This window comes from Xiphophorus maculatus, chromosome 17, assembly GCF_002775205.1.
Source record: "Xiphophorus maculatus strain JP 163 A chromosome 17, X_maculatus-5.0-male, whole genome shotgun sequence".
Classification (NCBI taxonomy): Eukaryota; Metazoa; Chordata; class Actinopteri; order Cyprinodontiformes; family Poeciliidae; genus Xiphophorus; species Xiphophorus maculatus.
Genome location: NC_036459.1, coordinates 7,386,248 through 7,413,957, shown reverse-complemented (window position 1 = coordinate 7,413,957; position 27,710 = coordinate 7,386,248). Strand labels below are relative to the sequence as shown.

At 36.7% G+C, this 27,710-nt stretch overlaps 1 protein-coding gene across 1 annotated transcript in view; it reads left to right on the top strand.

Moving 5' to 3' along the window:
• LOC102225999 (ras association domain-containing protein 5) overlaps positions 1-26,630 on the top strand; it is a 56,406-nt gene extending 29,776 nt beyond the window's left edge. The window contains exons 3-7 of the mRNA XM_014471716.2: positions 19,996-20,103; positions 22,096-22,269; positions 23,500-23,587; positions 25,176-25,291; positions 26,163-26,630. Coding sequence (XP_014327202.1) covers positions 19,996-20,103; positions 22,096-22,269; positions 23,500-23,587; positions 25,176-25,291; positions 26,163-26,312 — 636 coding nt within the window. The 3' untranslated portion in view covers positions 26,313-26,630. The remainder of the gene's footprint in view (positions 1-19,995; positions 20,104-22,095; positions 22,270-23,499; positions 23,588-25,175; positions 25,292-26,162) is intronic.
• Positions 26,631-27,710: the final 1,080 nt, after the last annotated feature.

The window sequence follows — 27,710 nt, the reverse complement described above, 5'->3', positions numbered from 1 at the left end:
TCTCCATTGTTTGGTCCAGAAGATATTTGTGTTTGTGGCGCTGTAAATGCTGTGCCATGCAGTCACAGTCATACAGTTACCTAAAAAATAAGTTTATTGTTATCACAGTAGCACCACAAAATATTGCAAAAATAAAGTCAATTTTGCCCACCAGTAATTAGCAAAATATAAAGGAGGATTATGTTCTAGGGGTTGAACGACTACATATTTTTTAAGGTCGACTACATCATGATAATAGTCGAGTCGATGTCGACTAGTCGCGGTGACGTCATAGTGACGTAAGCGCAAAAACCCTTCACAACTACTTGGAGGCTTTATTAGCTATTTTCACGGCAAATATTGACCCCCCCCCCCCCCACACACACACACACACACTCTCCCCTTCTCCTGCTTTTACTAAGTCTATTATGGAGATTCTTCGTGAGCAGCGGGGAAAAGTTTGTTGCACAAAGTCGGGTCTGACTTTTTTTTTCTAAACACCAGCTGATGCTGATGATCTCTGGATAGTTACTATAGGAGTCAAATGATCACACTGACTACATGGTGCTTTTGGAACATCACAAGCCGAACTTGTTATGAACGGATCCCGTTTGGTTACAGCTGAATTCAACGAAACCACCTGCTTCTCCTCCGCCCGATGCGCGGCAGGAAGTTCTGCTGACTCAGCAGATTGAACGATTTAAGATATTTTCTAGTCAACGTCAACATGATAAAAGTCGAGTCGATGTCGAGTTGACTAGTCGTTGTGACGTCATAGCAACGCAAGACGCAAAGCTTTGGAGTAACGTACAGGCTTTATTACCCGTTTTCACGGAAAAATACGGCATTTACACAGAACAGCAACAAGTGAAACAACAAAACATCGGGATAGTTTATGATAAATAACAAGTTGCTGGAAAACCAACATTCAAAAGGAAACGCACATCTTTTAGATGGCATGTAAAAACAATAAAAAGAGGTGGCACGGGGGCGGGGGGTAAATAAAGTTCACTCGCTGTCAGTATTCTCTTCACTAAGAGTTGTTGGGGTTTTTCTTGGTTGACATGTAGGAAAACAAGGGCATCAACATGAGCCGGATGAAGGCTTGCCCGCTTCCTCGTAATGGTATTCCCAGCGAGAGAGAAAATCCTCTCGCTGGGAGTGCTGGTTGCCGGAACAGCTAAATATTTTTAATATTTAAATATTTTAAATTTTTTCGTGACAAAGACACTCGCGAGCCGGCTAAGTGACATCCTTAGCGGGAAGGGGGCGAGTTTTAGACGGCTCCTGTTTTGTAGTGGACTGCAGCTGCAACTCCATCTCCTTTTAAAAACACTGTAAAACCACAAATATGCATCTATCTACATATCATTTAAACTAATGTATTAACTTATTTTTCTTGTGTCTTGTGACGTATACTGTGCTGTCAGATCAGCACAGGCTGTCACCACCGGCAATCACATGACTGCGACTAGTCGACATGAAATGTAAAAACTCGCGAGACGTCCTAGAGTCGACTAGTCGACTAATTGGTTCAACCCCTACTATGTTCTAATAAATTCAGGAACTGAAACTGAATCTGACCATCTACCTAAATGAAAAATGTTCCATTTCTGGTTAAACCACAAATAAATATTGTATGAAATGTTTAAAAATAATCTATAATGTCATCTTGAATCCAAAGAAGGCAAACAGATTAAACATTCAGACACAAGTACCTTTTGAGTTTTTAATTTTGGTCAAGAATGGGATGAGAAAAAGCTTGCTTCAGAAGAAAAACTTTTGTAATTATGCAATCAAGGTAAAACAAGATTTTATTACCTTTCTGTTTCCAAAATATTTGTCTTCAGTCCTCTCCTTTTTTTAATGTAGCATTTTTCAGTAATATAACTTTATACTTTTTCTGTTGGTAAATTTTATTTAGGGTTGTCTGAGCAAATGGGGCAGAATAAAAATGGAAACCCCTCCCTTCAGATTTTCACTTTTTAAAAAAATAAAATCATTATCCTCCACTCCATGATTGCTCTCAACAAAATGTGAGAACATGTGCTTGTACTGCCAGTCAGTTTTTCCAGTGAGTTTACTAGTAACATTATTTTATTTTATTTTTTCTTTGAGTTGTGGTTTTATAATAATTTAATAAATTCATTTAAAGAATAGCTCAGTTCTATTAAAATTTGATTTCAAAAATACATTTTAAGAAGAAAAAATATCCTAAATTTAAGTATATTTTCACACCCATTTTGTTTTGAATATTTAGCCAGACTTAAAATAGCCATCAAATCCGTGATTGGCTGTTGCTTGCATAGGGCGGGCTTAGTAAAAATGTTAAGACAGGTGATTGGTTTGTTTTTTGTAGTAGGCGGGGCTTCACTGTAGCTCGCTGGCTGTCACAGGGGAGTCGCACATTCAACAGTCAAACGGGCGGAGACGTCGAATGATTGGAGATTGTCGTGGTTTTCCGCTTTTCTTACAGTTAAAATTTTAGGTTATTTTTTACTCAGCAGAGTATTTTTTCGCAACATAAGTCAGTTGGGTTTTTGGCGTTTTAAAATGGGACAATTTCAACGAGTTTCGGCCATACCGGCGGACTTATTCCAGTGACCGAAGAAGAGGCAGGGAAAGAACTGGGAGACAGTAGAGTGGATTTAAAGGAGGGAATCACCAGTTGACGGAGCCACCCACAGGTCTGGCGTCAGGAGCTTGTTTTTAACATCAGCTGCGGGGGACTTTATGTATTTATTTTATTAGTACTGTTATTTCAAAAGGGGAGTTTTGATGCGACCGGGTCCGCGTCGGGAAGTTTTGCCCGCAAATGACGTGGAATAGCACGATGAGCAGCGGCTACAGCAGCTTGGAGGAAGACTCCGAGGAGTACTTTTTCACCGCCAGGACATCTTTCTTCAAAAAACCTCCCGGGAAAGTCAGAGACAGCAAGGTAACCTCTGAAATACTTGCAGTTTATGCCGGGAACACATGAAAAATAACTCTTTTTAAGCGTCCGCCCACCTGTTGTGCAAGTTTGGTTTCACCTGACAGGGAGATGAGAACCACCTGCAAACCTTATGATTTAAGCTGAAACTATTATAGCTATAAATATTCAGTGCTTTTGTATTCTACCTATATTATAGGCTTCCCTTTAACTGTAAAACCACAGAATAGTTTTAATTTTCACTGCGGTTTGGCAGCGAGTTTTACAAGAACATTTACGCTACGAGGTTTCACGTTTTCCAAGTTTGGTTTCGCTGGAACTTGACCAGTGGTCCCAGTTTGGCAAGTTTTCACTCTTAAGAAATAATGATTTCTTAAGAACGGTTTGGACTGAGTGCCGAATTGCAAAATCTTTCACATATAGTTACAAATACAAACTTCGTTGTATTTTAATTGGCAAACAAACTATCCTAGCAGCAACATTGTGGTGGCAGCATCATACAGTGGTGACCAAGTGGGGACATGACGGCTGTTCTTAGTTGAGGGGAAGATGGATGGAGTTAAATACAGGGAAATATGAGTTTAAAACTTAAGAGGCTAAACGCAAACTCATGTATCGGTTTTTCTGTCTCTTATTTTTAAAATTGGCATTAAGTTGAATAAAATGTATTGAATTCAGTGGTTGTAAGGAACACAATGTGATTTTTTTTTTTAATCGCTTGCAAGGTACTGCATGTCCTTGAGTTGGTACTCTTCCTCATAAGTTGCCCGGCTTGTTTCAGCGTTGCAAACACAGCTGGTTTGTTCTCCTCCCTGACAGCTCAGCATACTGTAGCAGAATCAAGCCATTCACCCTCTCTCTGCCCATTTCACATTTGTCTGGTTCTGTCAGACTACGCTTGCATGCAGATCCTGCAGCCTTGCATGACCCTTCACCTTTGCGCTTCGGTCGAGGGACAATGCGGCCCATGCAGTGCTGCAGCGAGGGGTTGTGACATTAAACCGTGGCTCTGGAGCTGCAGTGGGGTGCTGCTGGTTTCCCACATGCCAACAGTAATTACAACTGGAGGGGGGGCTGCCCCCAGGGAAAGAATGTGTGGCACTGCTACACGAAACCACAGCTTGTATATTTGCAGAACTGGAAGGCTACAGTTTAAATGTGTATTTATGCTCACTATTGTGTTCAGTATAATCTTTTTAGAGACGGTAATAGTTTTAGTAAATGACTTCCTGCCAAATGTATTGCTTATCAGTAGGTTAAAGGTGACCTATTATGACTCTTTAACAAATTAGGACAGGTCTATAAAGCTACACAAAACACATTAATTCGATTTCTTTTCCCCATAAAATCATTCTTAAGATTTTCATCTGGTCAGGTCAGCCTATTTTGAGCTGTTTTAGGGACTCTGTCACTTTAAATTCAAATAAGCTGCTGTTGGCCACACCGCCAGACTCATTTACAGTAAAAATGGCCTCAAACAGATGGGCAATTATTCAGCTGTACATCTTTGAAAAGTATTAGTTGAGCCTCCTGGACAACCAAGAAGAATGCAGCAAGTGGTTTCTGAATAGTAAGTGAACAATAAAACGCTTTTCTAGCAGCCATTATACAGCGGTAAATCCAGCTGACCAAACATGCTGGAGCTCTGGTTGGGTTGCTGGGTAACGGCACAGAGCCAGTGGATTGTAACTTAGTAATTGGGAGGATTTTCAAATGGCTCGTTTTTCAGACACAAAAAACCCTGCTTGGTGTTCTATTTTTTTAAGTTCTTGGATGGTTTTAGTTGAGACCCAAATGGAAGAATAAAAAGTTGCAAAATGTGAGTTTTGCATAATAGGTCCCCTCTAAGCTATCATGTTACAAGGCATATCTTTAACCCACATATTTTTGACTAGAAAGCAAAATCTGGGTTAGACTGAACAATACAAAACCTTCAAAATGCTTCAAATTAAGCAGAAAAAAGTGTGCCAGTAATTATATCCAGCTTTGTGTTAGACTGTTATTTTCTTTAGGAATTGTCTAAAACTCAGAGGACTTGTTCACACAGTTGTCTGCATGCAAATGAGAAAATGGGGAAGTTCTCTGTGTGAATACAGAGAACATGCATTCAGGCTACTTTAGAGTACCTGCATGAAGGAGAAAGTGAAGTTTAATACAGTTTGACAAACATGAAGAAACACAAGGACTGACAGCTGATAGGCAGACTCACAGTAGCCATGTCTAAGCGGGATTTAACGGCCTCGTCTGTGTGTGAATGGCAGTTTGTGTCTGGAAATGTCACGCTGACCACATGAAGAACCACGCTGGGTTAATCCCACCCAACCCCCCCCTGCATCAATCATACATGCACATATGCGCAGTGGACAACTAAAGCAGCAGCTCATCTTTAATTCAAATCAGTCTGGTAGACTGTAGGCTTAATGTGTGGCTGATGTCAGCAGCCATGTTGCTGCAGAGACGCTTCCTCTAGCATGAATTAGTCTGAACAGTAACAATCTGATGACGACTTGCTCAGTTTGTTTGATACTGCAGAGTGTTGGCTAACACTGAAAATGTAATGCAGTTTGCACTAACAGTGATTGTGTTGACGTTTGGATGGATGTCAGCAGCTGCTTCCTTCACTCACCAGTTCTGGCTATAGATTACAGGTTTATTTTTTATTTATGAAGAATCTTTGGAATAAATGTGCAGCTTCAAGTTTCAATTAAAAATTATTTACTTCTTTTTTTAGCTGAATGAAACCAGTAAGTTGAACATTACTGTTTATTTACCATTTTGTGGAACAGGAAAATAATGTATCATCATCAGATGGCCTTCCTTTAAAAGTAGAGTGGATCCCCACCAATAAAAGCTCAGTATTTGTGGATTTTTCTGTGTAATGTGACTTCAACTTATTTCCGAATAATTCCCCCATTGACCAATTATAATTTTGAGTCTTTTGTGAAATGACACTATATAAATAAATTGAATTGACTGGCATTTGCAAAGCAGCCAATCCAGGAGCACTATTCATTTTAAAACTGAAATGATTAATTGTATTAATCGTGATTAATTGATTGTCGAAATAATAATCAACTACTTTAGTAATCAATTAATCGTTAACTGGAGTATACACATTCAAAAGAAGACACTTCGCAGAGAAAACGCATTTAGAGCAGTAATCAATCCAAAACTGTACAAAACATATTAAGGCAAAAACAATTAACTGGATTTATTGTGATTAATTGATTATTGAAATAATCATCAACTAATTTTATAATCAATTGTTAACTTGAGCATACAGGCCCAAAAAAGGCCATTTGCTGAGAAAATAATACATTCAGAGCAGTAATTAATACAAAACTATGCAAAATATACTAGGCCTGAAACAATTAATCGTGTACAGTCGGTTTTTGAAATAATCAACAAACTTTATAATCGATTAGTTATTAGCTGGATCATAGAGACTCAAAAAAGGCCATTTGCTGTTGCATATATATGCATTTAAGATAAAAACAGCTTTTGTTGGTAAATATGTTTTAACTCCTCAAGCAGCAAAGTTTTAGCTGAAGGAATGCCATTTTGGCAATAACATGTTTTTCTTATTTGTAAAAGGAATTTAATTATTTGCAAGTTTACAATGTTTAATGTATTACATATATTGTATATAAAGGCTTAAGTAGTTTGATAAAAAATCTGTAGAACGTGCCAGTCACAGATTTTGTTCACACATACTCCAATGATCAACAAGTCATATCAAAACTAAATGTAAACATGCTAGCTTTAGATTTGCACTTTGAAAAACATAATTCACAAAAGCAAAATGTGAGTTCAGTCCAAAGAAAAAGCTAATAGTCATTGTAGACGCCAACACCTGCTATAACTTGTGGTTTATTTTAGTTTTGTTATCAAAACATCCCTAGTCAGTTTAACATTGTCATGTTGCTGAAATAATTCATATTACTTCCTCTGGATTGACTTTTTCTGCTTCCAAAGCAGCTTATGACTTCAGGAGCTGTACTTAGTTTCAGGTACAGAGTTCACTCGGATGTATTTCTGTAGAGGAAGTAGTAATTCCTCCTGATCTGCATCCAGCCCGTTTGCCTTTCAAATGGGTCCAGGACGACTGACATCATTGTGTGCTTGACAGAGTGCGATAAAGGGTTTGTTTGCGGATCCTCCACTGCTGTTCAGCGCTCGCTTCCTCTGCCTGTTGGCTTATGCTTCATTGTTGGTACCTGGCTGCAGCCTGCGCCTCTCTGCTGGTGTTCAGCTCTCCTTTCCGTTTGTTGTCACAATCACTTTGTGTCCTGTTAGACCGGTCTTTTCTGCATCATTACGCTCATTTACGTTAGTCAGACTGAGTTGAAACTTTCTTTAGAATCCCAGCTAGAGTTAAAGCAGAGTCACGGTGTTTGGACGTTAACTTCCTCATCTGCTGCTGTGGGAAAATTGCCACTTAGTTTTTATCTGGAAGGCCACTCTGAAGTTGTGGTGGAGATCTAATCTCTCTTAATTCATTTATTCTCTCATATTCTAAAAACAGCTTCATAGCGTCACTGCTTGACCTACTGGAGACATTTTTATGTTGTTTGCCAAATGAAAAATCTTTTATTCTTACGAAAAAGCTGGTCCTACTACTAAATATTGAACTTTTGGATATTTTATAATCAATTGATCACTTCAGTGGTTATTTGTGCACCATTAAAGAACAAATTTGAGCCATATTTTAAAAGAAAATCATATTTTCAATTCTGTTAACGTTTAGGTACGAGTTAGTATAGAGAATTTTGAACATTGGGAACAATTTTTGCTTTTCTTTTTCAATTTTCTCTTTTACTTATTTCCAAGAAAAAAACATACACTAAAATGTAAGTAAATGTTTTTTTAAAGCCTTACTTTAGTCGTTTCATATTTAGATGTAACCAGAGGATACAGCTGCTAATTTGACTGTATATTTAGTTGTTTAATTTTTTTTTTTTTTACTGAAAGTCATTCCCATGTTTTTCCATCACTAGATTTCCTTCCTTTGTCCAACTTTGACCTGATTTCTTACTTCCTGAAACTTCACTTCCTCTCTGTTTTCAGTTTGCTTCGCAACAGCAAAATCCAGGTTTTTACAGAGTCTGGAAAAGTCTAGAATTTCCTAAAAAATATTTGTCAGAACTTAAATATGGAAAACTAATAGAAAATATTGCTGTGAAGTTTCATTCAGTCCAGTCTGAGGATGGATCCTGCTAACTCTGCCAACCACTAAATCACGATTTTTGTGGTTTTGAGCTCAAGAATAACAGCTGCTGGATGCAAAGCGTGTAACATGTTTAGTCTCATGATTAAGCTAACTTTTTGGGTTTTGCATCCAGATCTCCTGGCTGCTTTGGTAATATTTTGAAGCTCAAGTCAGAGTTCCTTTTTGAGATTCATTGCATCATTGTGATGTGAAACACCGCTTTTCCTTTATTCTCAGGATTTTATTAGACTCTGCCTCTCCAGTTCTGTGTGTGGCCTTTGCTATCTTCTAAAACAGACCCAGAGGCCTTTAGGCGCGCACACACACACACACACACACACACACACACACACACACACACACACACGCACACGCACACACACACACACACACAGAGCTCCTTCACAGAGCAGTGTGTTGTTTTATAATAAGATAAATCTGTCTTTGAAAAGAACTACCTGCGTCATGGAGAACAGTGTTTGTCAGGACTGGGTTGATGATAAATTGCGCCTAAACACGGCTTAGTTTAAGATTATCTGCAAAAGAGAAACTCTACTGAGAAGCAAGCAGTGGGAGAACCTAATAAACTCAATAGTGTCCAAACTTTTTGCCATGTGGACCAAAATCGTCAAGTCAAAAGTACTCACAGGCCAAGAAAATAATAATAAAATCAAGCAAATAAAGGTGTGCAATTTTTCCTTTTTCTTTAGGAAAGAGATGTTCAGTGTAAATACAAATCTTAAAAAGAGTTCAATATGGTTGCTGCATTAAGAATCAATTAAACAAATTTATTCTCAGTTGTCAGAACAAAAATAGGTAATTTTCTTTCAAAACACTTGCTATATTTAGCCAAGTTACTGAATTAAATAAAAGCTGTTTTGGGTGCAGAAAAGTCAGCTTTCTGGTGAAAGTTTCCATTTACCGTAAATGTTCGGTTATAAAAAGACAAACACTTTGTGTCATACTTAACATTTTTTCATTAAAAGATCATTTTTTAAGTAACAATTTTACCCAGATTAAAAATAAAAGGTCTCCATCTGCAAGCTGGACAGGCAAGATTTGTCATTTTTGAACAGCAGTTGGGAGCCGCACAAAATCAGCTGAAGGGCCACAAAAGGACCCGAGCCACAGTTTGGACACCCTGGTTTAGGGGAATAAACCGGACTGAGCAGAGATGGTGGGTTCATTTGGTTTAATCCACTTTGTTCTGAATCAAACGCCTGTTTTTGCAGAAAACTCAACATAAATCAATATTGTATTCTGACTCTAAAACAGGCCAAAACAGAGTGAAGTAAATTTGATTCTGACATAAAAAAAAGATGTTTAAGAGTACTCTAATAAAAGACCATGGTGATGTTGTTCTCAGCTTCTTAGCAGCTCTGTGAGGTTTTAGGGACGTTTCTTATCTTCTTCTGTTGTATTTGTACTTGGTACAAGGTCACGTTGATGCTTCCCGTGACAGATAATCAGACAATTCCCCAAACACAGATGACTGCTGGAACTAGAACCTGATCCCAAAGTAAATGATCTTCATGTGACATGAAGCAAAAGGAATGAGGTGCTGTTGGGTTGCCACCGTGCTCCGTAAGCGATTCTATCTCCTCCTGCTCTGCAGCCCAGAGCTCATCTGGGAGCAGTTTGAGCGACTGTGATCTCCACGCTGCCATTATCACCAAAGCGCAGCCGTCTTTGAGGTGGTCTGCTGCTCGCTTTGATGTGTGCAGAGGAGAGTGAAAGTAGAACAATGAAAAATTATACAGATCCACAGGAAGTGAGAGACAATTTATTTAAGCATGGTGAAGTTCTTCAACTTTGCACAATATCTTGTAGGCTGAAACGATTAATCGGTTATTGAAATAATCGTGAACTAATTTAGTAATTGATTGATTAATTGAATAGACTTTAAATAAAACCGCCATTTGCTGAAAGAATAACATAATTAAGCCAAAGTTGTACAATGCACACATTAAACACTTTTTTCTGTAAATATGTTCAACTAAACTCCTCAAGTCAGAGTTTTACCTTTTCCTGGTTCAAATTTAGCAAAGTAAATATGCTATTAAGGATCTTTTGTTATCCAATTATTAATTGGTTAGCAAGTTAATCACTTAATAATTGGAGCTTTTCACATGTTGATGCTAGAGGTATTTTCTTTTAACTGCAGCTGCATTCTTTACTAGAAATGATCAAGCGTTTGCTAAAGGAATATTGTAAACAAAAATACAATTTTGTTTTTAAAAATAAATTTAATTTTGTTTACTTGCATTAAAGCTTAAGTAGCTAATTGAAAATCTGCAGAATGTTTCAATTTATCCGATTAATCGTCATAATAATTGATTACTAAAATAATTGTTAGTTGCAGCCCTGATATTTTGAGCATTATTTGATCTCCAAGGTTTTATCAAAGTGTTGCTTCAGGTATGTTGTTGTGGTGTACAGAGCATCGTTGTGCAAGGAATGCAGTGAAAGTGATCCTGTGGTTCTGCTGAGGTGTTTAGTGCAACCAAAGCCTCATTGGACTTTTTACTTTAGCTGAAATCAGCTTGTGACTCTAAATATAGACGTAACAACAAATGCAAGTTGAAGCTTTTCAGTATTTAGTGGAATAAATTGCATTCTATTGTATTGTGATAATACAATAGATTTTTTATTTTGGAAAAGAGAGATTTAAAGAGTAGTTGCAAAAGCAAATGAGGTGGATTAGCAGTGCTTCCCAACAGCTCTTACTGTGAAATATCATCTCTGTCCCTGGATGTTGAGCTGATAGCAACTGTCTTCAGTCAGATGCTTCTTAAGATACGCTGCGAGACTGGCTGCTGATGGAGATCTTTCCAGCTCTTAGCATCACCATCTACAACTTCTCTTTGAAGAAACTTCAGTTTTTATTTCCCTCTGTGATGCAAAACTGTTATTTAGTTAAAAGCATCAGTGAAGTAAGTTTAAAAAAATATATATCACTGTATTAAAATGTCCTCCAACCTGTTTATTACGATAAAAGTCGTTCTATATATCCAGTTTGTAATTTGAAACTTGCCTAATTTTGGGTTTCTACTTAATGACAGTATCTATAACCCGTCATTGTTTGTGTGTGTCATAAAAATAGACTGTGGGTGTTTGCTGTGAAGTCAGTGTCATTCTGTTTGGCTGATTATCAGCCTGGGTTTTGATCAATTTGATGATAGGCAGTCAGAGGGTTATAAATATATAAAGGGATTTTCCCCTGCAGTCGAGGTGGAGACCATATACAGTCATGCACATCTCACAGGTATTGTTTCCTGTCTTCTCATGATCAGACTGCACCCAGACACACCCTCCTTTGTCATCATTGCAGCCCTGCAACAAATACAGAACTATGATGCATCATGTAATTTAAAGCTGCTCTTTTACTGAGCTCTACTTCCTCTGCAGACTGTGAAACCTCTGGCTGTAGGATCCTTGTTTAGTTAGAAGCTAAAATGAGATTATTATAATAAGAAATAAGCTTTTTCTACAGCAGATGATAGCTGAACTGGGTGCACACCTTGTAAAACCTGATGAGTTGGTTTGATGTGAATTTCATTACAGTTTCTCTCTATAAGAGGTAGACATGTTTAATATGGATGGATGGCTTCCAAACTTCTTACTATAGCAAAAGTAATCCGGTAAACATTCTTAGGATGATCATGCAAAAACAACAGCAACAGATCTGAATAAAACATTTCTAGATTTGCTAAGTAGGGAATGATGATAAATCAATTTTATTAACTTAAAAAAGTTTTTGTTTTTTCACCAATGCAGTCCTCGGGTTTCCGTAGTTCAGAGGGATGTCAGCGCCCACGGCGGCCATCTTGTTTGGCAAGCGTATCTTACAGCTTCTATTTATTTGGACTTTGAATTCAAGTCAACTCTACAACAGGTCATTACGGCCTGCCTATGATTTTTTTTATTAATAGTACAGCCGTAATAATAGAAAAATAAAGTCAAAATAATGCGAGAGTGGAGCGTTATTACCAGAATAAAGTTGTAATTTTATGAAATAAATCAGACACAAAAAATTTAAATGAGGAATATTGAGCGTTTTGTGACGTTACACTTTGTATTGGTTTTACAGATAAAGAAATACTTAATCTTCCAACACATCAGCATCAAATTTTTATCCAGAACAGAACTTTGAAAAGATTGTGAAAACGACTGAATCTGTTTTTTTAAAACCACACAGACTCACGTCAGAACTTGATGACTCTAGAGGCTCTTTTCTCATTCAAACTACTTTTTTTTTGGTTGTTGTAATTTTAAGACTTTCTTCTCCTCAACATTCCACATTTTAATTTTTTACTTTTCGTGTAGGCGTAATATCTGAAATCTTTATTTCACAACTTTATTCTTATAATATGAGTTTTTATTCTTGTAATTAAAAGAAAAAATTGTAGGCAGGTCCTAATAGTTTATTTAGTAGAGTTGATATAAATTCAAAGTCTAAATAAATAGAAGGTGTAAAACATGCTTGTCAAACAAGATGGCCGCCCTCGGTCACTCTGAACTATGGAAACCCAAATCAATTTGTCGTCCAGCCTTATCTTACCTATTCATTTTGCATCCAATAATAAAGACTGACTCACTCAGCGTGAAAATGACGCAAACGTTAAAGCTACAGAAGCCCAACCTTTTTTCATTTATGGGAAAAAACAAAATGTATGGATGAGGTAAAGCAGGAGAACATTTCAGATCTTGTGCAACTGCAATATTACAGCTCAGGTGTCGATAAATTACAGCTGAAGGTGTCGTAATGTTACACTCCCACTGTCCTTCAGGCTAAACTCGACGTGTTTTCAGAAAATAACCACACGTCATAAAAGCAACCCTTCCTGTAGGAGTCTGGCAGCTCAGGGTTTATTTAGTAACCAAGATGACAGATAACACTGATAGTTACTGTGTTGCTTCACTCTGCTGTGAACTTTGCTGCCAGTGCTCTCCATTATAGCTGCTGTTTGTTTGCTGCACCTTTCATTGCTTGACCTTGTTTAGAGCGTGTTTAGTCTTTTAATGGCGCCCAAACACTTTAACCAGCTCACTAAAAGGTAAATTATAGTCGATTTGTTTAGGATTTTCTTTAAAAAAAAACCCAACCAATCTCAAACACTTTACTGTACAATCGTAGAGTTTAGTGAAATATGGACTAAAACAAAATAATAAACCAGAAGGACAACCAGTCTGCGTTAGTGTTGCCTCGCTGTCTGAAAACGCACAATTTTTTAAACTCTTTTTCCAAGGTCTGAACCATGAAGTTTTGTAATCTTCGCCAGCAAATACTTACTCACACACACCTCTCAATGTTTGAGTGTGTTGCACAATATTCAAGTTAACAAATACGCTGCAAACAGCCATGACTTCAGAATTAGCAGATCAACTGGAGCTCTGGTCTGGTTGTATACATCTGTTTCTATGGAAAGGTTTGTTGTAAAGAAAGCTAATGGGACTGCTTCTCAGCAGTTTTGTTTTTCTTTTATGGTATTTGATAAACACTGAAATTGTTTTGTGGTGGGAATGTTTTTATTGAATGCAAAACTTGGAAGGAGCCGTTTCATTGTAATTTTATGGGATTTTCTTGTTCTTTTCTCCCTGCTGGTTTGCATTGGATGAACCCATCAGCCTTTTTCTCCTTTTGTGTCATTTTTTTGTTCCACATTTTGCAGCTCATGTTGTCTCATCTGTCTTTACTTCCCCTTCTCCTCCCTCTGCTGATCTTGGTAATGAACTGAGCTCCATCTTTGGGTGGCCTCTGCAAACACACTTGTTGCGGTTTCATGACAGAGTCCTGCGACGCAGACTGGATACCTTGTGTTCTCCGTGTTGTACCACAGTGGAAATGTGCAGACAGTTCTGCAGCTCGATGCCGGTGTGGTCCTCATTACTGTGAGGAAATCTGGCTCCGGATTCCTTGTGGTTCAGCAGGTTTAGTCTGCAGGTTTTACTCGCTGGTCTTCAAACACAAACCTCTGTTTTCTCTACTAGGAAATCTGTGTTTTTCTTCCTTTTTTTTTCTTTTAAATTACATCTTTTGATCTTGGCAAGTTAAAATCGACTTTGTTTGCGACGTAGGCAGAGGAAAGTTTGACTGGTTTGCCTTGTTGGAGTTTTCATTGGTAAAATTACTCATTAGTGTCGTAAGTGTTTAGATTTCACATGAACAGGCTAATCATCTAAATCCTTACAGATCAACTCCTTCAAAGCTAAAACAATTTGTTTGTTTTTCCCACATCATATTATTCCAGTATTCACCTTGCATTTCAGTGATGTATAAGATATGCAGCTTTACCAGGCTGCAACTAGCAATTATTTTAGAAATATGACGATTAATCGAACAGAAAAATTTTGTACATTCTGCAGATTTCTTATTTAAAACTTAAGCTTTTTTTTTTTTACACAATTTTAGAAATATATTAGAAGATGCAATAAGCAAATAAATGAATTTTTTATATGAGAAAATCAACATTCTATTGTCTAATTTGCAATGACATAGCATTCCTTTAATGTATACTAAATCATTTGTAACAAAGGCTGCATTTGCAGCTAAAAAAAACAGTGTACTAATCTTTATATGTAGGTAAATAGATATACTCCTAATATATTTAGTACAGTTTTGACTTAATTACTGCTCTGAATGTGTTTTTTCTGGCAAATCGCCTCTTTTGTTCATTCTCTATGCTCCAGTTAAAAATTAATCGATTACAAAACTAGTTGATTATTTCACTAAAGGATTAATCGTGATAAATTTGATTAATCATTTCAGCCCTACCTTCTACAATTAGCTTTCTGCAGATCCGATTCTGCATCATGTCTAAGTTGACTCCAGCTGAACCACACTGAAATTTTTTGTGGGATGTTTTAAAAGATTTTGTGGCATTGCAGACAAATGTCACAGAAAAATCCTGTTAAAACAAATAATTCTTACGCTGAAGATTTACTTACAGTAACATATAAAAGTTTGAAGCATTTATATGCTTCAGATTCATAACATTACTATAATATCTTTGAGAGCCTCTAGACCAAACTTTTTTCTCACATGGACCAAAATTGTAGAATCAAAAGGACTCACGGAAAATAAAATAAAAACTAAAACTTGTTTGTTTTTTGTGGTTTTGTTGGAAAGGGATGTTATTCATCATAGATCCAAAACGTGTTTGCTGTATTAAAAGGAAGGCGTCCAGTTTTAACATTCTTATGGGTTCAGTTGAATTAATTTACTCTGTTATAACTACCGTATTTGGGTCACTTTCTTTCAAAACACTTGCTATATTTAGCCGAGTTTAATAAATTAGATAATAGAGGATTTGGGTGCAGCAAAGTCGGCTTTTCAGTAAAATAATCTGGATCAACGTGGTTTTACTTGTTATAAAAGTAGAATGCTCTGTTCTACTTAATATTTTTCATTGTTAGAAAATTATGTCAGATTGATAAATCTTAAAAATAACATTTTCCTGTGAATAACACACTATTTGGGTGTAAAACTTCACAATCAAAGCTATGTGTAGGATTTATGAGTCCATTAGTCCCAAAAGGTTCATTTAGAAATCATTTGAAGTGTCTGTTTCTATTTGCACCAGAGGAAAGGTGTGAGCTGCGCTTTAAAGCACATTGTTGTGCTTCTTCACGGGGCCGTTTGGTCCCATTAGTGCAGGAATGCCAAGAGGAAAGGTGTGGCTCGAGTAGACTTCCCCCTCGATTCAACAGGAAGTCACATACAGAGGAACAGGCTGCAAGCCAGGAGGGGCAGAGAAATAAATACTAACAAATAAAAAACAAGTCATAATGGAGCTTATTAATGTATTCACTCCAGATCAGAAAAGCGTTTAAAGGAAGGGTTCTCAAAGTGAGGCATGAGGGCCATTTGCAGCCCATAAACTGAATTTGTTCGGCCCACCAGACCACAATTCAAACGTAAATTAGGACAAAACTATGAATTTTAAGTTAAAATCTACTTACAAAAATATTTGATGCAACACAAAGTGAACATCTTTTCCATGATTTCCATGGTTTCCTTCTGTTGTCATGGTAACTAGACTTGTACTGTAAAGTACTTCTTGTTGTGCTGAAATCTCCTTTTAATTGCTGTATTAAGACTTTGCTGAATACAGAAAGTGTTTCCAAATGAGCACTGACCCACATTCTGTTTCTATTGTTTTTACACAGAAATAATATGGGTTTAATTATAATACTGCAATATTCAGCTAAATTGTAGCTAAATCCGTGTGTTTAGTCTGGGCCCAGAAAAGCCCAGACTCCTCCTGCGGTGATGTCACATATTTACAGACGGAGGATGTCAGACGAGCGTGACAGAGGTAAACGGAGGCAGGAATGCTGCAGGTGTGTGTGATAAAAAGCTAAAGAAAGAAAAAACAGTCCTCTGACAAAACTATGGTTTTCTTTCTGTTCTGCTTTCGATGTTGCAAAGTTCTGCTTTTTTTTTTTTTTGCTCTGTGCAACAAGTGAATTATAACTCCACCTAGTTTCTCTCTCTTGATCTGAAATGTTTAGTAGCTTGATGCAATGACTGAAGGGAGCAACTACATCTTTAGAGATGAAACATTTAGTTTGGTTAAAGTCGAGAGAAAAGACACCTTCTAGATTATAATAATGCGTTTCTTGGCTGCTGCTCCGTCGGTTTGGTGTTGATCTTTCGGCCTGAGTGGGAGGATTCGCTTTGTTCCTGAAAACGGACTATGACCTCATTGTGTTGCAGCACTTCTCTTCTCCTGTTTGTTTAGATCCGGTCGCTCTTATCCTTCCAGTTCCCTTTTAACTCCATCTGACCACACTGTAAAGGTTCAGCTTTTTTACATTTGTTCAAACACAGACTTCAGTGAATTTTATTGGGATTTGGTGTTTTACACCAACTGGTACTTGGCAACGTAGAAGAAAACATTGCAAGTTTTCAAATATTTTCTATGGTGAAAATTATGAAGTTATGTATTGACCCGATACTTTAACTTTGATTACAGCTGTTAATCTTTTGGGGTAAATCCCAACCAGTTTAAATAGAAACTGAAATTCTAACCTGTTAATCCAGACTGGATTAAGAACGTCTGTAGAAATGTGCAAACAGAACCTCTTGGTTTCTTTCAACAGCAGCTTTCTTCTTTCTGCTCCTTCATAAAGGAAATTTGTGGAGTTCAGGATTTGTGCAGCTCCTCCAGTTACCCTGGGCCTTTTGATCAGCATGCACATTTTTGGTTGATATTTACTTATAGAAAAAAAAAATAAAAGCCTAAAATCACATTACCCACTTCACTATTGTGCACATTTTGTTGGTCTACCACATGAAATTTCAGTAAAACAAGGTTTGCGTTTGCAATTTGGAGAATTTCAAACCATGCAAATACTTTTTTCTTCTGAAAACAGCCCAAGCACTTAAAAAAATTATTAATTTTTAATTTGAGTGTTTTCTGGTGCCTGAAAAATCAGGCGCCTCCAAAACCTCCAGAATGTAACGTCACAAATCAGCAGGCACTGTTGCCTAGCAACCCATCAAAACTCCAGCACGTTTGTACTGCAGTTTGACGGCTGTACAATGGCTGCTGGAAAAGACAAGTATTTTGTTGTTGACTTACCATCCAGTAACCACTTGCTGCATTCTTGTTGGTTGTGCAGGAGGCTCCACTTCTGCTTTTTAAAGATGAACAATTTCATAATTGACACCAAAAAAACATGAGCTTAATACCAAAACAACGGCTAGCCGTTTTTTAAAAAGCATTTGGGCTGATTTTAGAAGCAGTAGAGACTCAAATGGAAGTATAAAACATGTAAAATGTGAATTTTGCGTAATAGATCCCCTTTAAGTTGCCCTCATTCCTCCACTATAATAAACTGGCATGAAGGTCCAGCTACATAGGACCTGAGTTCACCTGCTTGTTGAACTTTCCCTTTCCTCACGAGGCAGATAATCTGCTTTACCTGCCACTTCCTGGTGATAAGCTTTGTCTCGTTAGAGCCGGTCACAGCTTAGAGCTGAGATTAAACCATGACGGGGAAAAAATAAACAGTTTGACCAGACAGATTTAGAATCAATGAAGAAATCTTTAAAGCTGATTGATCTTATTCTGGTTCTATTGTTAAACATCTGATGAATCAGATGCGTTTCTGTCTTCATGTCTGTCTTCCTTCTTTAATCCCGACGAGTTGCTGTATGCGGACTAGATTTGATTAAATATTCAACTTTTTAGAAATATTGTTAGTTTTTGATTAATGTTATTGCAGCATTCAGTGGTTCTGAGTCATAAAAAATAAATTAAAAGTTTTCCACAATTCTTTTTAGTATTTCAAGTTCTTAAGCAGAATATAAGACTTGAATAAGACAAGCTTGTTTAAAATAAAGTAAGTTACCGTATTTTCTGGAGTATGTCACACATTTTTGCACAGCTTCATTGCAACTTATAGTCCACAGCGACTTTTATGCTATTTTTTGACTTATGCTGCTGATAATCAAAAAAACATAGTACCTAAACATTGAAGACCTATAAATAATTTAGGTTATCCAAATTGACCTGTCTGTGTATTTTTATGCAATATTTATATATTTGGTTTCAGTTGCAAATGTATACAATCATGAATAAGTTGGAAAAGGTTTTATTGTACTACTGATCAGGTCTGAAACAATAACTAAAAATAATTTCATAATTCTTTTGATTATTTTAATATTCTATTTATTTTTTATTGAATGAATTTTTGTAGCTCAGTGTCATATCTTCCGATTGCTTCACGCAGAAGAATTGTATATGTTATGATACAAAGTAGACTAAAGTTAGTCTAGTTTGTATTTTTTAGATTTCTCAGTTTAAATCGTTTTAACGTTTTTAGAGAGACTGGGATTCCTGGTGTTTCTCAGAGCCATAAACCTTTTGACTCGTTACACTTGTTGCATTGGCACCTCGGGTCTTCCTGCAGCATTGTGTGTGTTTTCCATATAAGGGTGCTACGGAGGCTCACTGGATTCTGCACTGTGTGTATAAATGTGTGTGTGGTTTTTAATAGATGCAGAGGGGAGCAGCACTATGCCCATTTAAGCACAGTATACACCAGAGAAAGATAAAGAGTTTACACTGGGATTTACATGCTGTTGGTCTCTTTGAATGATTTTATTGAGTTTTGATCGTTTGAGTTTGTTAATTTTCCGGCCTGAAAGCCTCTACTGGTTAAAAGAAATGAAGCAGTTAAACTCCATATGCATGTGATTACCTAATTTTAAGGACTCCAGCCAATTTCTAACAACATTACGCTCAGTCAGTTAATTGTTTTTAAAGAGTCATATCCCCATTTTCACTCCAAAGTAAATATGCTTATTTTTTATGAAGATTTATTGATGCTGAAGTTTTAGCGGCACTTTACGACATGTTTTTATGAATATCTGAGCTCCTTGGAGTCATGTTGGCTATGTAATAAAACATTTAATTACCTCTGAGGTCAGAGTGCTGCGTATTTATGACTACAACATAGTCGCCTGCTACATGTGACCGGAGTTATGCTTTGTGTGTTTTTTGAGTCACTGACTACATCTGTGTCTTGTTTCGAAGTGAGCTTTAATCAAACTAAAAACTTTTTTAGGCTTGTGTTTATTTCCAGTCATATTCCTATGAACGTGCTAAAATTAGCAGTCAGTCTCCTGGCATGGGGCTGATGTTTAAGAGATTTTGGTCTTGGGTTGACCCTGAAGCAGAAAGGCCTCTCACAATGTTGCCTCTAATGGAAGAAAAACTCAAATGACTCATATTGAGTGTTGGGCGCAATATTTGAATCGTACAAAACCTTAGATGGCCTTGTTATTGTTGTCTGAATAGATTGATTTGGTATATCTCTTCACTTGGCGGCTCACGTTTTCGTTTTATTTCCCCGACTCTTGAAGGATGTGGAGAAGGAACGAGAAGTACGGACGGAGTTCAGCAGGGAGGAAATCCAGCAGAAAATTGACCAGTACAACTCTCTGACCAGAGACTACCTTAAAATGACTCTGGTGAGTAGATACCTTACCGTATGATGCTAAACATGAAGAATGTTTTTCACTTTATCTTAACGTCCCCTCTTGAAAATGAGATCTAGATCTCAACGGGGTCTACCTCGTTAAATAAAGGAATAATAAAAAATAATAAAAACATGTTCTCCTGTGTGAAGAGAGTTAAAGCTGGCCTTTGTCTTTGTAAGTTAAAAATAGTAGGGATGCACCAATCCAAAACCTGAGGGTTAGTATGAGTCTAATAAAGAAAAACAGTTCTAAATTTACTTGAAACATTTCTTTTTTTAACACAAACATAATGTACTGAATTACAATTATTTTTGATAACTCTTCACCGTTATACCATACTTAAATACACCAATAGCTTCACAAGATCAGACATGTAAAAACAACAACTTTAATTTGTTCACTCAGCATATTTAGGAGTATAACAGCCTATGTAAAATAACCAGCACTCCAAAAATATAGAAAGGCTTTCATAAGAACTATTTCGATTTTATGCTGCCTTTTGGGTCTCAGCTGCTTCTAAAAACAGTCGAAATGATTTAAAAAACAAAACACCTAGCTGTATTGTAGCAGCAAGTTAATGTTTTGGGGAGTCTGGAAAATGAACCGGTTCAAAAACTCCCAAAAGTAACATCACATTCCATGGGAATTGCGTAGTTACCTAGCAACCCCAGCCAAGCCCAGCCCGTTACCTAGCAACGCCAGTGGAATACGAGCATGTTTGGTCAGTTGGTTTCATGGCTGCTGGATAAGACGAGCGTTTTACCGTTCAAAATCTCATCTTGAGATGACTGATTTTCTGTAAAAATTTGTAATGAACGTGTTGTATATGGGCCACAGACCTGTCCCAAACTTTAAGGACTTAAATTAGTGCTGAAAACTTTTAATTCTGCTGCTAAACGGCGGTGTCTTTTGATTCAGCACAGGTGGATTGTGCAGAAGGTAACAACAGTTCACGCTCGAGGTTCCAGGTTGTTGCTGGTATTTCAGCATTAAGGCCGGTTCCCTCCGGCTCCCTGCATTCCCGAACACTCACATCAGACCGTGATGTTATTCCTGCTATTGTTCTCCCCTACAGTGTTTCCCTTGGCACTGACAGATGTGTCTGAAGTTGTGTTCACTGCTAAAATGGTGGTGCTAAACTTTTATAAGGAGTTTTGCCTCTGCCTTCTGTGAAGTAAAAAAGTAAAGAGTTCAGATTAAATATTTAGCTTCATGGAATAAGAAACTATAAAAGTTTACAGATTTTTTTTTCACTGAAACTGCAGTGATTTGCATTTTTTCTAACTAGGGCTGAAATGATTAATTGGATTAATAGTGATTAATCAATTATTTAAATAATAATTTACCAATTGATTATCATTAACTGGAGTATACAGACTCAAATACCCCTGAAATATTCAGAGCAGTAATTGAGACAAAACTGTATAAAATATACATTTTGCATTTAAGATATTAACACATTTGTCTGTAAATATGTTTTAACCAATAGAAATAACTTCACTAAAAGAATCTCACATTATTGAATTTGGGCAATAAAATGTTTTTCTTATTTAAAAAAAAAAAGAATTTAGTTATTTGTTTGGCTATTTTAAAGTATTTTTAATATTATATAATAATAAAAAAGCTTGAGGTTAAATGAAAATCTGCTTATTAATCATCAGAATAAACAATATAATAATTGATTATTAGAATAATTATTAGTTGCAGCCCTATTTCTAACGATTTGGACAGGAAACCAGCAGATCCTCATGGTTTGTAGCTCCTTGCTTCCTGGAAATGTTGAGGCGATTTATAAACAACTCGGACCGGATTATTTTCAGTCCCATGACAAAATATTCACCGACACCAGAGCAGTTTGCTGCCACACCTTATTTTGTCTTTGCTCTTTTTTCTGATTTCTTATCTCTGCTCTCCTTTTTTATCTTGAAAACTCCCGGGACTCCTGCCTGCAGTTTTGAGCTGACGTAACTGTCCGTCTTTCAGAGCCCTACTGGTGTGTACACTGGTTTCGTCAAGGTCATGATGGATCTGAGGCGACCGGTGACGGTGCGCGGAGGTCAGAGGGCAGCGGGAGGAGCCACGATGGGAGAGGCCTTCTATCTACCGCGAGGAGTCATCAACACTCTCCACATCAGCTCTGAAAACACGGTCAAGCAGGTGGGGACCGCACACAGACGCACTTTTCAGCTCACGGCCACCTGGGAAGTTTAATGAGGATCTGATGACATACGAGATGAAGTCAAGGTCAGAGAGACAAAACAGAAAGTTGCCTCTTATGTTTCACTTTAGTCCAAATGAAAGGCAACAAAACTCTAAATGCTTCACAAAATTTGACAGATCTGATAACTTGGTGCTCAAAAAAGGGTCTGGGGGCCATTTGTGGCTCCTGGACTGATTTCTTGCGGCCTCCTAACCACAATTCAAGAGTAAATTTAATAACGTTAATAAACTGTAGGGCTGTTCACTTGACAAGTTTCTGATTCACCAATTAATAATTTGATATCTGAAGGATTTTTTAAATAGTAATTTAAACCAGGTGAAGCTAAAACTACTTGAGTTTTTGGTAAAGTATATTTACAGACTAAGGTTTTTCCTTATTTTATATGCAAAATGTGTATTTTTTAAATAATCGATTATGCTGACAATTAATTGATTAAACTGATTAAAAAATTTGCACATTCTTCAATTTTCTTTACATAATCTCTTGAACCTTTTATGCAATTCTAGAAATATACTAAAAGAGGCTAATAAACAAATAATTAAATTCTCTTTTTAAATAAGAAAAGAAACATTTTATGCCTGACATGCAATAGATTATCTTTCCTTTAGTGAATTTTAACCAGGTGGAGCTAAAACTACATAACTTGAGGAGTTTTGGGTAAAACATATTTGGTAAAGTACAGATAAAGGATTTTTTTTTTTTATCTTAAATGCAAAATGTCTATGGTTTTTGTAAAGTTTTGACTTAACACACTCAGAGCGGCAATTATTTCAGCAAATTAACTTTTTTGAGTCTTTTAGCAATTAATCAATTACTAAATTAATTTACGATTATGTCAATAATTGATTAATCACGATTAATTGTTTCAGCTCTAACATAACGCAGTGAACGATTATGAATTGAAAAAAATATTTTAATACTCTTTGTACCCAATAAAAATCTGAAAAGTGTGGCGTGTAACTGTTTTAAGCCCCCTTGACTTAATATGTTGTGCATATTTATATATTTTAATATGTTAAGCTAGTAAAATCTGAGTCTGGTGCATTTTAAGATGGAAAATATTTAGAAGAGTTTCCCAAAATAAATCCACAATTTCACCTAAAGTTGTAAAATCTTTGTAGTTTATTAAAGTGTTTATGAGTAACTTTTTGTTTTTGTGAGTTCAGGTGATCATGGCGCTGCTGAACAAGTTCACGGTGGCAGACAACCCGGCCAAGTACGCGCTGTACAAGCGTTGCCGTAGAGACGAGCAGGGTGAGTCTTCCTCGCCGTTTCGCAGATGCAGTTTCATGCCAGGCGCAGTATCAGATGCTTGAGCTCTACTGTGTGGAGGCCTCGCCCTCGTGTTGAATACCACAGGGTTCACCCAACTACGACAACACACCAGGGATACCCAGGAATACACACACACTGTGTATAAATACTACACACACACACACGGTGTAGGATTTCACCTCTGTTTGAGTCTAGTTAACAGCTCAGACTGAGAAGACACTTTATCACCCACAAACCTCCAATATGAGCTTACAAATGTTTATCTTCAAAGCTATTTATCAGTAGAATATTTATATGGATTCGTGGAGTTTCTTTTTTGCGGTTGTTTTACGATAATTACTGGAGTGAAACCGGGTCTGCTAATTAAAGGCTGTGTCTAGACAGAAATGTATGTAAAATTTAAAGGCTTCAATTGGACTTTTAATTAGAAAGTAAACATTTTTACTGTGTTGCGGGCAAGAGACGGAGGAATGTTTTAGGAATAAATGCTTAATTTTTTATAGATTGGTTGTCAGTGTTTGCTTAATTCCTAAATATAAATATATATATTTTCCTCACTGTCTGGTCTTAAATCAAGCTAAATCTCTATTTTAGGACCATTTTTAAACTATGAATTGAGTTAAACGTTTTGAATTTCCTTCTGCCATCATCTCTCAATAATTTTATGTAATTTTGATCCATTCCTCCTGACAGAATTGGTGTAACTGGGTCACACAGCTTTTCTTAATTGAACAAATCAAAATACACTGTAAAAACACCAAATCCTACCAAGTATTTTTCTAGTTTCTAGTGCAAATATCTTAGTATACTTGAAACAAGACAAAACTAATTTATAAGTAACTTAATAAGGAAATAAAAGCTTGTTTCATGTAAAGAACGCCTTAATACCGATTTAAAAAGCACTAGTTCCTCTGGAGGATTATTTTACTTTCAACATGGGAAAAAGTGTTATAAGGGAAATAATCTGCAGATGGAGCTAGAACTTTTTCATCAATATTAAGGAATTTTTACTTAAATTAAGCTCGTATATCTTGCTTAAACCTTACTTGTATGCTTGTTTTGTCTAATTTCAACTAATCTTAGATATTTGCAGTAGACACTAAACAAACATACCTTTAAGATTTTTCGTTTTTGCCGTGTGACACCTCTAGGCATCTGTAAATTTCACTTGAACCAGAACTGATGTCTAATATCTTGGCTTATTTCTGTTTATTTTCCCATGACGAGGCAAGTTCTGCCATTAAATAAATCCGGAGGTGTGGCTAAGATTAACTCTGATGTTGTGAATCAGAAGCTTTAAAAGAAATTACATCATCACATTTTTAAAACACCCTTTTAATGTCTTTTCACTACATTTAAGCTTCTGAATTCCAAGAAATTAACCAATTGTTTTAGGAATTAGCAAATAGGAATGATTCAGGGTTTTAACATTTCGGCTGGATGTTGAACTTTGACCCCGGTTTCTTGTAGAGTTGGTGGTTGTTAAAGTGCCACACCCATCCAGGTGTGTTTATACCGTAGCACCTGTATGGATGTGTGTTGACCTTAACCCCCCTGTGTTTTGCAGTGTATGTGTGCAAGCTGGCGGACGTTGAGAAGCCGCTGTTCCTTCGCCTTGTGGCCGGACCCGACCTCGACACGCTCAGCTTCGTTCTGAGAGAACAACAGACCGGAGAAGTTATGGTGGGACCAGCTGGACTCTTCCCAAATCTGTTCCCACTTTTTTTCCTGTTCTTCCCAGTCGTCCTCTGTGTTCTTTAATGTTCTTCTTTCATTTCAACCTTAAAGGGAACCTGTTAGGATTTTTTTATATTTCCATTTGGCTCTCAACTGCTTCTTAAAACAACCCAAGCGCTTAAAAAATATATATTTTAGCTTTTTTTGGGAAGGCAAAAAGTTTATGTTTTTTGGTGTCTGCAAAATGAGCCATTTCAAAAACCTCACAATTGTTAAGTCGCATTCCATGGTCACTGCATCGTAACCTAGCAACCCCAGGCAAGCTCAGCCCATTACCTAGCAACCCAAGCTGAGTTCCAGCATTTTTGGTCAGCTGGTTTTCCCCTTGTATGCACTGTACAATGACTGCTGGAAGAGTTATCAGAAACCACTTTCTGTATTGCTGGTTGTGCAGGAGGCTCTACTACTGCTTTTCAAAGATGTACGATTTTCTGCAGCAACTTTTATGTGTGGATTTAAACTTTGAGTTTGGGGGGGCGTAGCCAGAAACTGCTTATTAGTGTTTAAAGTGACAAGACGCCCTAAAAAGGCAGAACTGAACAGAGTAAACTCTCATCAACTAAGAATAATGTTGTGCAAAAAAAATTAAGAAATATGTTTTGTGTCACCAATAGCCCTATCCTAACCTGCTCAAGTAAGAACTATAGGTCAACTTTAAAAAATGTGTACGCTACACTTTTCAGATTTTCATAACCTTCCTTTTTCTGAGCAGTTCTCCACGTCTTTGTTGTTGTCCGTCACATAAAATCACTTTGAAACCCTTTGAGTCTTTGCAGCGTTCCTGTAGAAACATAATCTTCTGTATTTTCCTCTCCAGTGGGACGCCTTCTCCATCCCAGAGCTGCGAAACTTTCTCCGGATACTTGACAAAGAGGAGCAGGAGCAGAAGGAGGCGATAATTCGCCGCTATGAAGTCTGCCGTCAGAGACTGCAGGAGGCCATGATGGCGGTCGGATCGCCTTCGTAGACGATTTACCCTCCATCAAACCAAATGGACGTTGTTTTTCTGTTGTAAATCTCCTCGGAGGTGAAAGTGTTGGTGGAGGGACGGCTGTGAGTACGGAGGGAACCAGCACCTGGACGGACGGAGGGATGGTTTGGATAAAAGACTTGAAGGACAAATAAGAAAATAAATGAACTTTTAGACTTCCTTCACTCGCCAAAGATTCATTCACATGCCACATTATTTCCTCTCAACCATCCCTCGTTCTTTTTTCTTCTGCTGTCACATAATTTATCTTGATTCCTTTTTGTTTCTTTCACTTTATTTTAACTAGTGAAAGACTTGAGGCTGTATTTTTTTAATTTAATGCCTTTGTCTTAAAAGGTTTGTAAATATTATTTCTTAATTTATATGGGGAAAGCTTTATCTTTGTTCTCCTATTTTTTTTTTAAAAAAGCGAGTCTTATTTTATTTTGTTTCGAGGAAGAAACAAACGTGTTTTTGACGCAGACAGAATAGTTTATCAGGGCTTTTACTAGATGATGAGTCAATCAGATGCATGTAATTAAACAAAAACTCTGAGGAAATAAGAAATGTAAACTAGATGTAGCTGGAAATGGAGAAGTATTTCTATAGAAAAAGTAGCTTTTTACAAAACATATGGAGTCCCAGATGTGCCAAACTCAAAAACGTATACATTTATTTTACCTAAAGAAGTGGTTTATATTAAATGTCTTGAAATGCTTTTATGTTTTATTATTTTTAAAAGATCAAAAATGCAAGATCCACATGTTGATATCAAATATTTGATTTTTTTTTTGGGTTACATTTATTTTTTTTTTAGTTCAATATTATGTTCAAGTCATTTTTTTCTTTTTCTTTGAATTTCGGCATGATGTTAGAGCCTGACCACTTTTTAAAAACATGAATTTCCGTATATAATTTAGTTAGCTGTAATATTAAGATAAGTCATCACTATCAATGATTATTAAATATTTTAAGGAGAAATTATTGTTTTTATATTTATTTTAGCATATTTCTTAGACAAAATTATCTGAAAAGTTATGGAATACAAGTATATTTTGCTCAGAACATTATCACTTTTTTGTTTTGTTATACTTGCTGCTTATAGTTTTAGATTTGGAAATAGTAATATATTACTGGTTGTATTTGAAACCTTATAAAAAGTAATTGAGTCAGTTTTTTTATAACATTGATTTTGGCACATTTTGGGCTCCATAACCTGTTTGACGCTTCATAAAGCAAATATATGGAAGCACATTGCTGCCTTTGCAAAGCAAAATATTGTTGTGTGAATTGTGAGTGGTTAAGTCTTAATTTTAACCTTCAGATTCCTACTTTTGATGTTCTGTCACAAAATTATGACATGAAATACGGTTAAGTGTTGGTTATAATCTTCAC